This window comes from Hipposideros armiger, unplaced genomic scaffold (genome assembly GCF_001890085.2).
Source record: "Hipposideros armiger isolate ML-2016 unplaced genomic scaffold, ASM189008v1 scaffold_17, whole genome shotgun sequence".
NCBI classification, from domain to species: domain Eukaryota; kingdom Metazoa; phylum Chordata; class Mammalia; order Chiroptera; family Hipposideridae; genus Hipposideros; species Hipposideros armiger.
In genome coordinates, this window is record NW_017731367.1 from 8,142,515 (window position 1) to 8,158,113 (window position 15,599).

Here is a 15,599-nt window from a genome sequence, read left to right on the forward strand (position 1 = left end):
GACGTCTCTAGGCAACAGGAATCTTTCAGCTCCATTATAATCTTATGGGACCATCATCATATATGCGGTCTGTTGTTGACCAAAGCATTGTTATGTGGTGTGTAACTATAAATTTACATATTAACTTAGGGAAAGACTAACATTTTGACAACCTTCTCCTGCTGGCCATTGTTCATGTTAATTTCAGATCTTTTATGTCCAGTGTAAGGCTCAGTGGTTGATGTCCATAGGCCCTGCACAGGGAAGCTGTCTATTCTGTGAGGTGATCTGTAACTGGTTGGTCCTGGGAAAGGATGATGGCTCTTGGCTTGAGGAAGATCATCTTTATTGTGTTAACATAGCTTCCTTTTGTTTCTAAGAGATATTATCAGAAATAACATGTTAGATTTAAACAATGTGTTTTCAGCATGTAGAGAAATGATCACTTTTTTCCCTTTAACTTTGATACAGGGTTATTTGTGTTATCAGCTTCCTAATGTCAAACCATCCTTGCATTCCTAGAACAACCTTGGTCATAGGAAAATTTCCTGTCTGGGCTTTTAGGTTTGATTAGGTGACATTTTATTTTGGAGTTATTTTATTTAGTCACTTATAACTGAGATTAATCTGTATAGGTTTTTCTCTGAACCTAAGTTGGTTAGGTTTTGTTACCAAGTTTTTAAGATTAATTGTCCAACTTTCTTTTTAGTAATGATAACGCTCAACATTTTTTCCTGTGCTTGATTTTCAGCTAATAGTGCTGGACCCACCGGTGAGTAGTTGGGTGCTCTGTGGCCCACAGCTCATCCACCTGGGTGGCAGGTGCCATGGCATGGGGACCCCTCGTGCCTCCCGTAGTTCCTTGTAGTCAGTGTTGACTTGGACAGCACAGAGCTTCCACGTCACCTGTGTTGTCCTTCAAGCTTGGCTTCAGCCAGCCTTTCTCCTGGTCCAGACTTCTACCTCTTTTCTCACCCACAGGTAGAAGAAAGCGAGAACGAGTGGTCTGTTCCGCACTGTTTCACCATTTATGCAGCTCAGAAAACAATTGTGGTGGCAGCCAGGTAAGGACCTTCCACATTCGCATTCCAGTGGGCCCTGGGGACCCAGGAGTGGGGGTCTCCGTGTCACGACCCAGAGTCCCCTCCAAGTTGTGGGAGTGTCACGGCCTCAGGTATAGGAGTGACATGTGCCCCTAAGCACTGCTTCTCCACTGGTGGGGAACTTGGGGGAAGCCTGACTTGAGAACGTCCCCACAGACATTGTCTGTGGTGCTGCCAAGGTGCTCCCTGCATCTTCATAGCACTCAACAAGAACGGGCCTGGAGGGTGGTCGGTCTCCAGGGCATGAGCACGTTCAAGGCGAGCGGCAGCGCCAGCGGGCTAGTGGGAAGGGCCTGGCCGGGCAGCCCCACCTACATCCCGATTGGGCTGCAGCTCAGGAGGAGATGGCCACTTTCCTGCTTGCCCACATCAGAGCAACAGGAAGGAGACCTGAGCGCCAAGGCGAGAGGGACAGCCCCACCTCGGTCATCAGCATCGTGCTGTGCTCAGTCCCTCCCCTGCGAGAATCAGGTGTCCCCTGTGCATTTCTCCTTCTCCTGGGCGGGCATCCGACTCTCAGCTTCCACCCTGCCTTGTCCTGGCCGCCGTCAGAGAGCACCAGACACGTAACTGCCAGGGACCTTGGCAGCTTAGTAATGAACCAGGAACCAATCTTGTATCTGAGCACCAGACTTAACCTTGTTTCTGGAACGAACTACCCTGTAGAGAACCCTGTTCCACACCCCCCAGCAGCTCCCAGGAGGATGCAGGCTGGGCTGCCAGCAGCATTTCCCACAGCCCCCTGGACCCACAAGGCAGGGTGCAAGGGGATGACACAGGGACCCCGAGCTGTCCCCGAGAGGTTGGCGCAGCAATGTGCCCTCAGCCGACTCTGAGCCTCGGTCCTCCCCTCACAGCACTCGGCTGGAGAAGGGGAAGTGGGTGCACGACCTGAACACCGCAATCGAAGCGGCCAAGGGCGGCAGTGACATGACCCCGGCGCTGCCCAGCAACGTGGTGTGCGCTCCTGCCCGCAGTGAGTCCTGGCCAAGACCCCCGGGAGCCGCCCACTGCGCCTAAGGAAGCTGTTCTGTAGCCTGGTTTCCTTGGTCGCAGTCGGCCTGCTAAGCCCATGCTCCTTTCACAAGGAACGTTCCAGGCTGTGCCCGGGGAGGTGGGGGGGAAGGGACCTCAAATTTTTCTGGCAGAAGCACCGTGTGGTTTTGCTCTCTGCCCACCCGTGGCTAGGGCACAATGGCCCTCCTGGCGCGCTGGCCCAGGGTGGCCCGTGGCCTCTGAGCAGAGGGCTGTCTTCTCCCGCAGGATCCTCCGACGAGGCCTCTGTGGAGCAAGAGTCAGAAGACGATGCTCGCGGCCCCCACGGCTCCTCGGAAGCGCAGGGCCAGCTCCGGGGCAACACCACGGTGCACGTGTGCTGGTACCGCAACACCAGTGTGTCCAGAGCTGACCACAGTGCTGCCGTCAAGGTGCGGCACCCTCTCTGCTTGTGCTGGCTGCTGGGGAGGGGACCCCGGGGGTCCCAGGTGGCAGGGCTGAGCTGCGTCCTGCTCTCTCCCTTGGGCAGAAAGTCACTTTGGAAAGGACCCTCAGGCAGAGCAGCTCAGGGTTTGCCAGGGCTGTGGGTGTGTGCCGGTAAGAGCCAGGATGGTGGTGTCCCCAGGGCTCTCAAAAGGGCCTGTCACCAGCGGTTGTCACCTCTCCTATGCCTCCATCACCTGGAGTGTCCCTTTGGACTCCAGCCACTCACTGCTCAGGTTGCCTCCCACTCAGTGTGGTTTTGAGCTTCTGTCGAACCTGGGGCTGGGGACAGTGGGTCTCGACATGTAGGGTGCATGTGACAGGGGGAGTATGTCCCCAGCAAGCCTGGGGCAGACGCCCTTGACACCTCCTCAGCCACCTGTCAGTGGGTGCAGGCCTGGGTCATGGAGACGGCCCTGTTGTGCACGGATGTGCTCGGGTGAGGGTACAAGGACAGAAGTGGTGGCAGCGGCCAGAGGGCGGAAGGGGTGGCAGGAGAGGGACACTGCAGAGCACAGGCCTGCCCTGGCAGGACGCCCACCTCAGCTCCACGCTGAGAGGGCAGCTCAGGCCTCCCCTGGCGGAGTGGATGGCACACCAGTTGGACACCCTCTTCAGGCCTGGGGGTCCATGCCTCCCGCCACATGAAAGAACCTTCCAGACTTGGCCCATGTGATGTGTTACAGCATCCTCTCTTCACTGGGGATTTGCGATGTGGCGGGGGAAAGACTTGGTAGCTTAACTACTGAGGAGCAGTTTTGCTGCAGGTAAAACCGAAGCCACAGCCAGGAGGCCTGTGTGGGCGGCCTGCATGCTTGGGGAGGCCGTAGGACGACCAAGCTAGGAGGGTGACCGCTCTGGGGGCTGGGATCTCGGGACCCTGATGCCCTTACTTATGCTTTTCCTTTTCTTTCAGAACCAGCTTTCAGGTTATCTGTTGAGAAAATTCAAAAACAGTAATGGCTGGCAGAAGCTCTGGGTGGTTTTCACCAATTTCTGTTTGTTCTTCTACAAAACTCACCAGGTAGAGTATCTTAACTGGAGCTGGGAAACCCAGGGCCCCCTTGGCTGCATGTGGGGGGGAGGGGTGGGGGCCAGGGAGCGCTCACAGAGCCATCCCCGGGCTGTCCTGTGCCACCCTCAGGACGACTACCCTCTGGCCAGCCTCCCACTGCTGGGCTACAGCGTGAGTGTCCCTGGGGAGGCCGACGGTATCCACAAGGAGCACGTCTTCAAACTGCAGTTCAGGTCCCACGTCTACTTCTTCCGAGCTGAGAGCAAGTACACGTGTGGGAGGTGAGTTCAGGGGCTGCTGAGGGAGGGCTGGGCGCAGGGCCAGGGTGCCAGCTGGCCCATCTGATACCACTTCAAATACTTCACAGTAAGTATTTGAGCACAAGCCCTGGTCTGATGGCCAGTTTCCCAGGTGGGCATCCTGGGGTGCTGACAGGCCGCCCTGTTCTCCAGGTGGATGGAGGTGATTGAGAGAGCCAGCAGCTCGCCCGGGAGGGCCGGGCCCCCCGAGGAGGAGGCATGAAGCCCATCCTGCCCAACGAGGGAGCAGAGCGGGTCAGCACATGCCCGACTACTTGTCCTGTCTTCCCAACAACAGACCAGGGTGGTCCTCACAGTGACATCTGGGGGGGCATCGATCCCCTCGAGACCCAGTTCAGTCCCTGGGCAGAACATGCACGCAAGTGGAGCCGCAGGCCCAGCTCCTGTGTGGTGACCTAAGGTGGCAGTCCCCGGCCCTCTTCTCCTCCAGAGCAGGGTCCCGCTGGGGACTGGCTCCGCCTCAGCTGACATGTGCTGCGCTCAGGCCCAGCTGGCCTTTCCTTCCTCAGTCTCAGTCAACCAGGGGCAGAGCACAGGCCTCAAGACCAGCAGCCAGGCTGGTGTCCACCCACACACCTCTGGAGAGGTAGAAACCGAAGTTCCCACGTGACCCTGGGAGCACGAGGGCCTGAGTCTCAGCACCCGTGTTTCGTAACAAGTGCAAGCCCACGTGTGCGCTGTTCATGCAGACGTGTGGCTAAAAATAAAGGGCATCTCCCCGCGCCTGCATACCACCCTGTTCAGTCTGGGGTCACCCCAAGGTCACCGCATGCTAGGACAAGGATTCAGAAGCCAGAAACTGGGCACTCCAAGGGGCAGACGGGGCAGTCAGGATGCTACCCACCACCAGTACATTTCCAAGTCAGGTCTTTATTAAAGTGGCAGGAGCCTCTCGACGTTCTACAAAAACTAACACGGTAACCTCAGGCTATACAGGGAAGGGAGGAAGTTCGGTTTTCTTAAACAAAGCATTCTGGCTGACGCGTGCTTACGAGAAGACACGATCTGACACCACAAGGCAAATGTGTGGCCACCGTGGGCCAAGTGGGGACAAAGGCTCACCTGCCCGACAGTCTCCACGCATCAGTCTGAGCGGCCGCCCCACCAAGGGGGGGCTGGACAAGACGGCCCGCCGCCTCCATGGGGCTGCTTGGCTCCCCATGGGTCTTTGCGGCGAGAGGGGGAGTGGGACAGCCCTCTGCACAGGGTGGGGGGCCGTGAGCCCACAGTGAGGCCCACAGGGCGTGACACAGCTCAAGGGGTTCCAAGTCAGCCAGATCCTTGCAGGGCTCAAAACAAAGACCCTCCTGTCTGCTTCCACCGACAGCAGCCTCAGCGGGTGGACGTCAGGTGGTTTCTGTTGTGTGAGAACCTAGGAGAGAGGCCCTGTCGCAGCTCCTGCCCAGTGCAGGCCCTGCAGGAAGCCGCCGGGTGGTGCGGCCCCACTGTGGGCAGGAGGCCCACCCGCCCCTCCCCAGCCCTCAGAAGCAGGTTGTCGTCCCCCTCACCTCTGCACCCGCTCCACCAGGCGAGCCATCAGCTTGTCCGAGATGCCGGGGCAGGACTCCTCAGCCAGGCTGAAGGCGTTCTCCAGCTCCTCCAGTGCCCCCACGCCTCCGCCGCTCTGCCTGTGCTTCTCCTTGAGCTGTGGAGGGCGGCAGAGGGGACCGAGTAAGGCCATGGGTGGAGGCACCCAACAGGACCACTGACTGGGAGCTGATCCCACACTTGCCTGGTCAGAGGCTCATGCTGGACTTGTATTTGGGGGTCCCTGGCAGCATGCCTCTGCCTCCACCCCCCACCAGAGCCCTTCGTGGTCCTTCCACCACCAAGCTAAGGACGGCTGGTCACGCCGAGGGCTCTGGTTGGGAGTTCAGCCACCTGAAGGCAGATGCTGCCCCTCGGGGGATCGGGGAATCTCAGATCAAGGTTCTCAAGTGGGGCCCGGCTAACCACAGGGCTTCCCCCCAATTGAGGGTCACAGAAGCTCTCAGCTCTGGTCCAGCGAGCTTAAGAAAATAAAGCCCAGAAACTCCCAGAGTGCACTGTACAGGCACACTGCCAGCTCTGACCCTCCAGGCTACAGGGCGCCAGCAGTCCCCTCAGCCCCTGCTGCTCCAAGCTGTGGGGACCAACTAGAAGAAGCCCCACCCTCCAGCTGACCTGGGGGACGGGTTCCACACCGGTCAGCATGGTCCTCCCTGCCACACCCCCGCACGCTGACAGAAGCATGCCTCCCAGGACAGCGTATGCAACAGCCCTGACCTTCGGCCCAGCCCACAGAATCGGGAGCCCCAGGCAGTGCCCTCGCCAGCCTGGGTGGGGCTCCGCTTCCCTAGCGAGCTCACTACAGCGTGGAGGCTGGCAGCCTCAAGGCGGTCCACTGCACATGCTCAAAGCAGCCCTGGGAGATGCCAGCCAGGCCGCCTTCTCCAACACCTGCCACCTCCCCATGCTCCACCCCATGTGGGGCCCAGTGTGAGAACCAGCCTGTGCTCCAACTGTCCAAGCAGAGCCCCACAAGCTCCCACAGTGCAGCCCCAAGTGTCCCCAAGGTCACAGTCCCTCTGCCCCACCAACTCTACCCAAACTCCTCGCCCCCGAATTCCAGGCTCCTGGGGGCTGGAGCACGCCTGCCTGTGCCCAGATGCCTCCACCTTCCTCACGGAGGCTCTGGTGCCTCCATATTCTCACATCCTGGATCCCAGATGCCGCTGTCACTTCTGGGTGGGAACTGGTCCCATGACCTAGTGACAGCCCTGAGTCCAGGGAGTGGGAGCTGCCAGTACACCATACTCCTGGGGAAGCTACTGACGTGACAAACACCGGGTCACGTGACCACTGGGAGTCAGTCGCCCTTGAGCCCCCCGCCTTGGGCCTGATGCCCAACACCAACAGCTAGACCTGCTGGCTCTTCTGGTTACCCCCGCATTTGCAGTTCAGAGTTACCCTGGGACCCCAAAGGACACGATCAGGAACTGGAGAGGGTCCTGTCAGGGCAGTCTGTCCCAGCCATTTCTAGTCCCCCCCGCTCAGGAAGCCCGGCCCACGAGTCAAACCACAATGGGCTCTGCAGGACCTGGAAACCCCATGTGCCAGGCGGGGCTGGCCAGCCCACGTCATTGCAGTGCTACAGCCCCCTGCCCCACAGGACCCCCAGCCTAGCCCTCACCTCTCCAAAGACAGGCCGGACCAACGTGGACAGGCACTGGGACCTTGGCTGCCTCTTGACAGGTTCCGCAGACTGCAAGGGCAAGACCACGTGGGGTGAACGGGGCAGAGGAGTGGTCGGCACAGATGTGCCCCGCCCCATTTCTGGAGTCCTTGGAAGGTGCAGCCTGCGGGAGCATCAGGCCCAGGGAGGTGCCGCCCCACAGCCTCCTCCTCAGGCAGCTGACAGGCCCCACCCACCCAGCACATGCGAGGGGCCAGGCCTGCTGGGCCAGACCTTCTGGGGGCCATGCAGGGCTGTCCCCTTGTGCAGCTTGCTGTGCGGGCTTGGCCGGATGGTGGGGGGGAATGTCCAGATGGGGCCCTGCTCTCCGTCCTCAGCATCTCCATCACTATAGAGGAAGGTGAAGTCACAGGAGCCCTGGGGCTGGGACTCAGGGGCGTCCCAAACACATGCCTCTTAGCCTCCCCGCTGCTTCCTGAGGCAGCCTCACAGCCCTAAGTGCCAGGTGGGGCCCTGCCCAGACCACAGGGGTCAGGGGATCACACAGGTCCCTAGCAACTGGCCCCCACATCCCTGCCCTAAGCAGGAACCCCAGGGAGGTGCCACCCCACAGCCGCCTCCTCAGGGCCAGGATCCCGCAGGGCGGGCAAGGCTCCTACATGTCAGAATCCTCAGAGCTGGACTCCTCGCCGTGCCCCTCCGACTTCCAGCGCTTGTAGCGGTCGATGAGCTCGGTGAGGAAGGTGGTCTTCTTGGTGTGGCGCGTGATGAACTTGTGCTTCAGGAGCTCTTTGGCAGTGGGCCGCTGCCGGGGGGTCAGACACGGGTGAGCAGGCGAGGAGACGGCTGGGCTCTGCCCTTTAAACTCCGGGAGCTCAGACCCGGCTGGGGTGTGGCGTGGCTTTGCCTCCTTGCTCAGGGAGAACTTGGTGAGGGGTCCCGGGAATGGGAGGGGGCAACCGGGAAGCTGGGGAGGGCTCCACGCCATCCCCCCAGGCAAGTTCTCCACAGGCTGCCTGAGGCCGTGGCAGAGCCGGCCCTGGAAAGGGGTAGAGGGGTGGGGCCTGGGGCGAGGTGGGACCTGTCGCAGAAGGGCCTCACCACAGATTCCTACCCCCCCAAGCCAGGGGCCTGCAGGCTTACAAATCGGGGGTCCTTGTTGAGGCAGGCCTCCACAAACTCCTTGAAGGGCTTACTATGGTGGCCCTCCAGCGTGGGGGGACTGTTCTTGGGGATCAGGAACAGGACACGCATGGGGTGCAGGTCGGAGTTCGGAGGCTCGCCCTTGGCCAGCTCGATGGCTGTGATCCCCAGCGACCAGATGTCGGCCTGGACAGAGCCACACAGGACATTAGCCGCCGTGTGCCTGAGCCGCCACAGCTGCCCTCGTACCCGCCGTGCCCACCTTGAAGTCGTAGGCCGACTGCTTGATGACCTCAGGTGCCATCCAGAAGGGGGTGCCCACAAACGTGTTCCTCTTGATCTGCGTGTCTGTGAGCTGCCCTGCCACCCCGAAGTCCGCCAGCTTCACGTCACCCTGCTCCGAGAGCAGCACGTTGGCAGCTGCTCAACACAGGACAGCAGGCCTCACACTCGGAACCAGGAAGACCCTCCCCCTGTCCACCTGGCCTCCTAGGGACACCAGCAGGACTGTCCCCAGGACCTCGGCTCGTCTCCACCCAGGAGGCAGATGGGGTTGGGCCTGTCCACCGTCTGGCCCAGGGCCACAGACCACCGCCAGTGGTGCCCGCAGCGTGAGGGGCCCCCAGTGCTGGCCTCTTACGACAGATTCCAAGAACAGAGCAACTGCCCTTTTCTCCCAAACTGCCCGACAGGCAGGTGACCCAGGCCCTTCCCCACTCCACCAGCCATCTCTAGTTAGCCCCTTCGACCACGGCCTTCCGCAGGGACACTCTGCACGGCCATAAGAGGGCTCCAGCCCACACCCGACATAAACAAAAACGCACTTTCAGCTTAAACAGGGTCCCTTCTTACACTAGAAGCGCAGCTGGTGTATGTGACGTACGGGGACATACAGGGCACTAAGGAAGTTCGCCCCGTTACTGGCAGTGTCTTCCGGCAATGGAGCCAGACGGCGCCACTCAGGTTCCAGCGGCCGCAGCGAGCACAGGCTGGGAGCGCTGAGCTAGGGCCCCACACCCAGACCCCCGGTGTCACCAGCCGCGCCCCGCACAGCGACCTGCCACCTTGCCCGTGCAGGAGCCGCGCCCCAGGGACCTTTGATGTCTCGGTGGATCTTCCTTTCCGAGTGTAGATAGTCCAGGCCCTTCAGGATCTCCCTCAAAATGGTGGCGATGTAGGTCTCCTCCAGGGGGCCCGGCTTCAGCTGTAGGCAGATGGACAGCAGGGCTCAGGCTCCCTCCCTCCACTAACGCTGCCCCAGACCCATCTCGGAGGTCTGAGCTCGACCATCTCCACCAGGGGAGGGGTGACCTTGCGGATGGCGGGGCTTCCTATTCCGTCAACTACTTTTGAAATAAAATGAAGTTTCAGATGAGGCCACGTGGCTGTGGGGAGGTTGTTTTTAGAGAACACGTGCTACCGTCACCTTTGCTGTAAAGCTAACAGATAAGATTGGGGCCCCCACCACACTTCTGAGCCTGTATATCTGGGGGCACTAATCTACCCGCCCCCACACAGGCCAGCAGAGACCCAGGACCCCTAAGCACCAACCAGGGGGGCTGCGAATAGCTCCTGACACCTAACGCACCAGGACAGCAAAGGAGAGGGGACCCTAGGAGCCCAGGGGCCGTGGGTGGCGGGTCCAGGGACGCGGGTGGGACAAGCCCCCAGCGACCCTCCTGTGTGGTGCTGCCCTGGCTGCCGCCCGCCATTTCGGCCTCCCGCTCACCAGGTCCAGCGCGGAGCCTCCGCCCAGGTACTCCATGATAATCCACAGCTTCGTGCTCTGGGACCAGATAAGTGCCTGTCAGCATGTTTGTGCAGCGAGCAGGCGCCCCAAGATCCATGACACACCCCACCCCACCCCCACCCGCCCACCACAGCTTGCGGCCCCTCGAGGGCGCCTCCACTAAGGGCCCCAGCAGCCTCCAAGCTCCCCGCCTGTCACACCGGCTGCAGCAGCTTTGCAAACGGGCCAAGTGCTCAGATCGGTGGCCGAGTCCACTGTGCCAACAACCCATCAGAAACCAGGCTGGGAGAACTGCCCAGCCAGCACTCGGCCTTGACACTGGCACACCAGGTGGCCCTAGAAGCCCCCAGCTGGCGCTGGGCACCAAGCTCCAGCTGCAGGGGTCCCACAGTGCTACCAGCAGGGCTTCATGGATGCCGTCCCATGGGGGTCGCCCCAGCTCTGGCACAGCCAGGCGCTGGGTCACATAGCCAATCCAGAGCCACTGTGCCTGCAGACCCTGCTCATCCCCGGCCATTCCCAGGGCTCCCCTGAGGATGAAACCAGGTGCCCCCTGCACACCTACCTGGCCTCAGGGCTGTCGTTTTGGGGGCCCCTCGCCCTCAGCCTAGGCCTGTCATCCCGCAGAACCCGGGGGCCCATCCCTCGCTTTGGGTGGAGGCCCCACCCTGCAGGCACCTTCAGGTAGGAACCGAAGTAGCGGGTGATGTAGGGGCTGTCGCACTGGCTCAGCACCGTGATTTCCTGCTGGATGTCCTCAATCTCGTCCTCAGCCTCCTCCAGGTCGATGATCTTGATGGCCACCACCTCCTTGGAGCGGTTGTCGATGCCCTTGAACACCTCCCCGAAGGAGCCCTTGCCGATGCGGTCCAGCTTGGTGAAGAGCGCCTCCGGGTCCACACGTGAGTGCTGGGGAGACGCAGCCCTGTCAGGGGGCCAGGGGCCCAGAGGCCCAAGCACCAGGCCAGCCAGGGCGCTCTCTACAGTCTCTTCTTGTTCCTTCTTTCATTCTTTTTGTTCAGAAATGTAAATTTACCCTCCACCCCAGGGAAAGACCCTGAGAGCACAGATGCCTGGCTCCAGACCAAGGACCAGGGCCACGAAGGTCACCCCCGCTGGCCACCCTCAAGTGGGGAGGACCAATAAGCACAGCAAGGGTTAAAAGGGCTGAGCAGGTGGAGCTCGGAGACTCCAGGCAGTAAGACTGCCCTGTGCGGGGCTGGAAGGTGGCACATGCACAGCCCCAAGAGTGAACCTGGTGAAACCCTGGGCTTAATAACAATGTGTCAACACTGGCTTATCAGTCGTAACAAACATATCACACTAACCCAGACACTGATAACAGGTTAATACCCAGGAGACTCTCGCTCATTTTCCTGTAAACCTAATTGCTCTAAAAATCAGCCTAATAATTTAAGAAAACACACCCAGCACATGAGCCAAGTTCTCCCTGCACACCTGGCAGTAACACCCCTTAGAGAGGGCTTCCCTTCGCCTCCCAGACCCCGTCCTCAGGACGCTCCTCCTCACACCAGCACCCAGCTGCAAACCCTCTCTTTCCTGGACCCTCAAACAGCACAGGAGGCAGCCTGCTCGGTCCTGAAACGCACGGAGCCGCGGGTGCAGACTGTGGCCAGGCCGAGAACCACACTCTTGACCCTAACCCTCAGTGAGCCCCCTGGGGCTCCTGGGTGCCTTGGGCGGGCCCCAGAAGGGCTGGGGGTGGGGGCTAGCATCCTGTCCACACAGAGGTGGCCAGGGTCTTCCAAGCCCCACAGGCATCCAACCCGTCAGGGCATACCTCCCTCTGAAGAGGGCAATCCCACCCCCCACACGCCTCCATGAAGCCCATGTGAAGGCAAAAATCACTGCTGGCTGTGCTATGCCTGGTGCTGAGGGGCCGTCCCAGGCAGGGGGTACCCCCCCCCAGTCTCAGGGTACCACAGGGCCCAAGCTCACCTCCGGCACAGCTCCGTGCTGGGCTGGCCTGGCCTCGCTCCAGGCTGAGACAACATGTCAATCAGAAACTGCAATTACCTGCCTTCCCGGGATTAGTAACCAGGAGGAAGGGGACACACGCAGGCCCACACCTGGGAACACGCCTTGCCACGCAAGCCAGAAGAGTGAAGGCTGCACGGTGACAGGCACTTTGGAGGGGAGCTGGTGGGGGCCGGGGGCCAGCAGCAGTGTTTCAACACAGACTCCTCCCCAACAAGGCAGGATGGGCAAGGCGGCAGCCAGAGGCAGATGCCCAAGCCAGTGGTAAGGTGTCCGCTCACACCCCGGCTCAGCCTGTTAAGGAATGCGGCCGTTCTCCCTGGAACCAGCAGCCCCGTACACAGGGAAGACAGACAACTGCAAGCATGCAGCTAGCCTGCTGCCAGGAAGTCGCACGGTCAAGGGAAAGCAGAGCTTCAAATCACAGCTGCTCAGGTCTTCAGGTGTGGGTGGGGCGTGGGTCTTGGGATCGGAACCAATCCCAAGAGAACGCCCAGCCCACACTGCTGACCACTTAGAGACCGGCACAAAAAGGCCTTCCTGCCAGAGGGAAAACATTCTCCACTGGCTTCCAGGTGGGGACCTCGCTGCCCCCATTCGGCCTTGGCCAGAGCCGATCTGGTCCCTGCAGCTGCCAAGGGAACCCCAGGCGACCCACTCAGACCTCCACTGCCTCAAGCAGAACACAGTGCACCCCTAAACCAGAGTCCAGGCTCCACAGGGAAGGCAGGGCCCTGAGCCTCAGGTCGCACAACCGCGGTGATCAGTCAACTGAGCAGACAGGGTGTGACAGGAACACTCCTGGCTGATACCCTACAAACACATCACAGGGACAACCATTCCCAGCCCCACCGGGTGAAGGAACAGCGGGTCTGGGGGCCTGGGAGCCCTTCTAGACCATGCACGTGCTCTGGATAATCTTTTAGGTTGCAGTCAAGACCCTTGTTCTCCAAGTCAGCCCTGGCACCGCCAGATCTGTGGCCACCATCTGGCAGCATGTCTGCCATTAGTTTCACCCCACAAAACAAGAGCCAAGCCGTCCCCAACCACCAAATGACGGGTGGCAGCCAGTGAGCACACGGTGCTTCCGCACCCCCAGCCACTCAGGCCCATAGGTGGGGGTGACGTCAGGGCAGGAACAAAAGCTGTGGGGGTGCGTGCCCGCTGCTCCGCACAGGGACCATACCACAGGCCACAGTGACAAGCGTCTCAAGAGAAAATGCCGTCCTGTCAGGCTTCCTGCTGCCCACGAAGGCCGAGACTACTGCCCCTGAAAGGACAAGGGCGCTTCCTTCCTTCGGGGTCCCTTCCCCAGCTCCTCAGCCCCCACTCCCCGTCCCCGGGTCTGAATGGACACCCAGGCCAAGCACCAAGTACCACAGCACACCGGTGCAGAGGTGGCTCCCAGCGCCAAGTCCTCCCTGGGGCCCATGGGAGCTGCTCCTACAGCTCTTAGCAATAAGCTCAAGGCAGACTCGTCTCCCAGCGCCTTAGCCACGTACTCTTCCAGACACAAAACGTCAAAAACAAATGCAGTCTGTAGCATAAGTCAGCGTCCGTCGGCAAGCCCCAGTCCCACCCGTGGCCACAGCTGGTCCAGGATGCCCTGCCCAGCAGCTGCGCGTGGTTTCCGGGCTCCTCCTCCCCGCACACGACGTGACCCAGCTTCCTGCTTGCCATTCCGCACACGGTGGCCAGCTGGGGACTCCTCTCGTAAGAGGCCATCCCCACACCTTACAGCAGCTGGCCTCAAGTGGGCCCAAGCCAACGCATAGAGGGAACAACAGGGAGCACACAGGAAAACCTGGCCACCAGGTGGTTCACCCCACATCAGCTCAGATCACACTTGCTGTAACAAGAAACGGGGGAGGTCCAGACCCCAAGTCCCCCACTTGCCCCCCTCCCCCCGGCTTTCCAGACGCCAGCAGCAGGCCCTCATTCCAGGCTAACTCAGGGCACACTGCAGAGGGTCTCCCAGAGTCAGCCGGTTAACGGTTAGCGGGCAGGGGCAGACGCTTCAAGGGGGCTGGGTGCTGGGAACTGCAAGCGCCAACCAATCCAAGGAGGGCGGACCGTCCCCCACTCCTACACAACAGCCGCCTGATCACGTTCTCGGCTCCCCTCAATCGCCTGTCAAGGAGGGGTCCCCCAGAGCCCCAGCCCAACGCGGCCAAAATGATCCCAGCTCAGGCCGAGGCCCCAGTGTGAACCCTGACCTTGGCCAGCCCAGCAGATGTGCAGACCCAGGATCCTGCCCAGGCCACCCCGCCGTTCCTGAGCCAGGTCCCCTCACACCCTCCAACTGACCCCACACTGTGGCTGTGTTTTGAGATGCCTGTGGGCTTCTGCACCCCCAAACGCTACACCAGCCACCCTGAGTCAGCCCTGAGCCCCAGCAAGCCTGCGCACCTGGGGACTGCTCCCCACTTTGCCCACAGGTGTGCATCACAGGTTTCCAGTCAACACTCGGCCCTTCACCCACACACCCTCGGAGGAGCGGCTCTTCTCAAACCCGTGCCCTTTCCGTTCTGACTCTGCAGTCGCTGCTCGCGGCTCGGGCGCGCGGACACACCTTCCCCCTCTCACCGTCCGAAAACGAAGCCTCACCTGGTTGGCAAATCCCCTGAGGTGAGCCATGTCTGCGCTGCTCTCAGAACATCCGCTGCAGCCCCAGGAGGCCCCGGATTCCGCCTTGAGGCTCTGGAACCCGGCCGGCTCGCTTCAGTCAACTGGAGGGACAGCAGGCCCACTCGCTCAGTGCCCGCTCAGGGTACGCGAGGCGACCTCGGGGGCAGGGGCCGCGCCCTCGTCCGACCGTCTGGGGACAAGGTCCAAGGGGGGCGCCGGGCTGGAGACAGGAGGGACCCCCCACACACACCGCAGCAGCCCTGCCCGCCCCGCCCCGCCCGGGTCCAACGCCCTCCGAGGGGATCGCCAACCCTGGGCCCCCCTCGAAGCCCCTCCGCCTCAGACCCCGCCTGGGACCCGCCTCCCCACGCCAGGCCGACGCTCCCGGGGCCCACCCCCCGCCGCGGTGCCCTTCTCCCCGCACCCCCATACCCACCCGGGGCCCGCTCGCCACCTCTCGGCTCCCCCCACACCACTCGGCCCCCTCCCCAACCGCCCCAGGCGCGGGCTCGCCCGGCAGCGCGCCCACCTCCGGGGCGCTCCATCCCGGCCTCCCCCGGCCCGCTCCGTAGCGCCCGCGCAGGCTCCCACCCGCAGCCTCCGCTCGCCCGGGGGACGCCCGGGCCCTCAGCCCGCGAAGGAGCAGCAGTAGCGGCGACGGCCAGAGAAAGGCCGGCGGCGGCGACGGGAGGGCGGTACGCGGCGTCGTGGCCCAGCGCAGGGCTCTCGGGACACCGAGTCCCGCCGCTCGTCCCGCGCCTGTGCGTCCGCCCGCGCTGGACTACAAGTCCCGGCAGGCCGCAGGGGGCGGGGCCGCGGCCCTCAGGCGCGCCGCGTGGCTCGCCGGGACTCCGAGTCCCGCCGCTCGTCCCACGCCCGTGCGTCCGCCCGCGCTGGACTACAAGTCCCGGCAGGCCGCGGGGGGGGCGCGGCCCTCAGGCGCGCCGCGGGGCTCGCCGGGACTCCGAGTCCCGCTTCCTGAGAGGCTCTGGACTACGTCTCCCGGCAG

General features: G+C 61.9%; 2 protein-coding genes across 6 annotated transcripts in view; one reads left to right on the plus strand and one right to left on the minus strand.

Annotated features, from left to right (window-relative positions):
- FARP2 (FERM, ARH/RhoGEF and pleckstrin domain protein 2) overlaps positions 1-4,642 on the plus strand; it is a 102,000-nt gene extending 97,358 nt beyond the window's left edge. Inside the window, exons 22-28 of one of the 4 annotated variants that reach the window (XM_019629647.1) lie at positions 731-751; positions 961-1,043; positions 1,940-2,058; positions 2,346-2,509; positions 3,478-3,585; positions 3,706-3,857; positions 4,029-4,642. In XM_019629647.1, coding sequence (XP_019485192.1) covers positions 731-751; positions 961-1,043; positions 1,940-2,058; positions 2,346-2,509; positions 3,478-3,585; positions 3,706-3,857; positions 4,029-4,098 — 717 coding nt within the window. In that variant the 3' untranslated portion in view covers positions 4,099-4,642. Of the gene's footprint in view, positions 1-688; positions 825-960; positions 1,044-1,939; positions 2,059-2,345; positions 2,510-3,477; positions 3,586-3,705; positions 3,858-4,028 lie in introns of those variants that run through there. The other 3 variants (XM_019629656.1, XR_002122460.1, XM_019629674.1) reach the window with 3 other exon arrangements.
- Positions 4,643-4,746: 104 nt separating this feature from the next.
- Positions 4,747-15,272, minus strand: STK25 (serine/threonine kinase 25). Of its 2 annotated transcripts, none has more exons than XM_019629704.1 (12): positions 15,182-15,272; positions 14,570-14,691; positions 10,643-10,873; positions 9,944-10,000; positions 9,310-9,418; positions 8,477-8,634; positions 8,215-8,400; positions 7,731-7,876; positions 7,345-7,459; positions 7,069-7,140; positions 5,405-5,541; positions 4,747-5,268 (listed from the first exon to the last, which is right to left on the minus strand). In XM_019629704.1, exons 2-12 carry the CDS (start codon positions 14,597-14,599, stop codon positions 5,229-5,231), a joined length of 1,281 nt encoding a protein of 426 aa, XP_019485249.1. In that variant the 5' UTR covers positions 14,600-14,691; positions 15,182-15,272; the 3' UTR covers positions 4,747-5,228. The 2 variants fall into 2 exon arrangements, with proteins under 2 accessions (XP_019485249.1, XP_019485242.1); XM_019629697.1 differs by having other exon boundaries at positions 15,120-15,255.
- Between the last annotated feature and the right edge of the window lie 327 nt (positions 15,273-15,599).

Excerpts from the sequence above, each read along its gene's own strand:
- STK25 (XM_019629704.1), bottom strand. The coding sequence starts at position 14,599 with ATGGCTCACCTCAGGGGATTTGCCAACCAG. Across the intron at positions 8,401-8,476 it reads AGTCGGCCTACGACTTCAAG|GCCGACATCTGGTCGCTGGG; the intron begins GTGGGCACGGCG and ends GGCTCTGTCCAG. Across the intron at positions 7,877-8,214 it reads TCAACAAGGACCCCCGATTT|CGGCCCACTGCCAAAGAGCT; the intron begins GTAAGCCTGCAG and ends ACCCCCCGGCAG.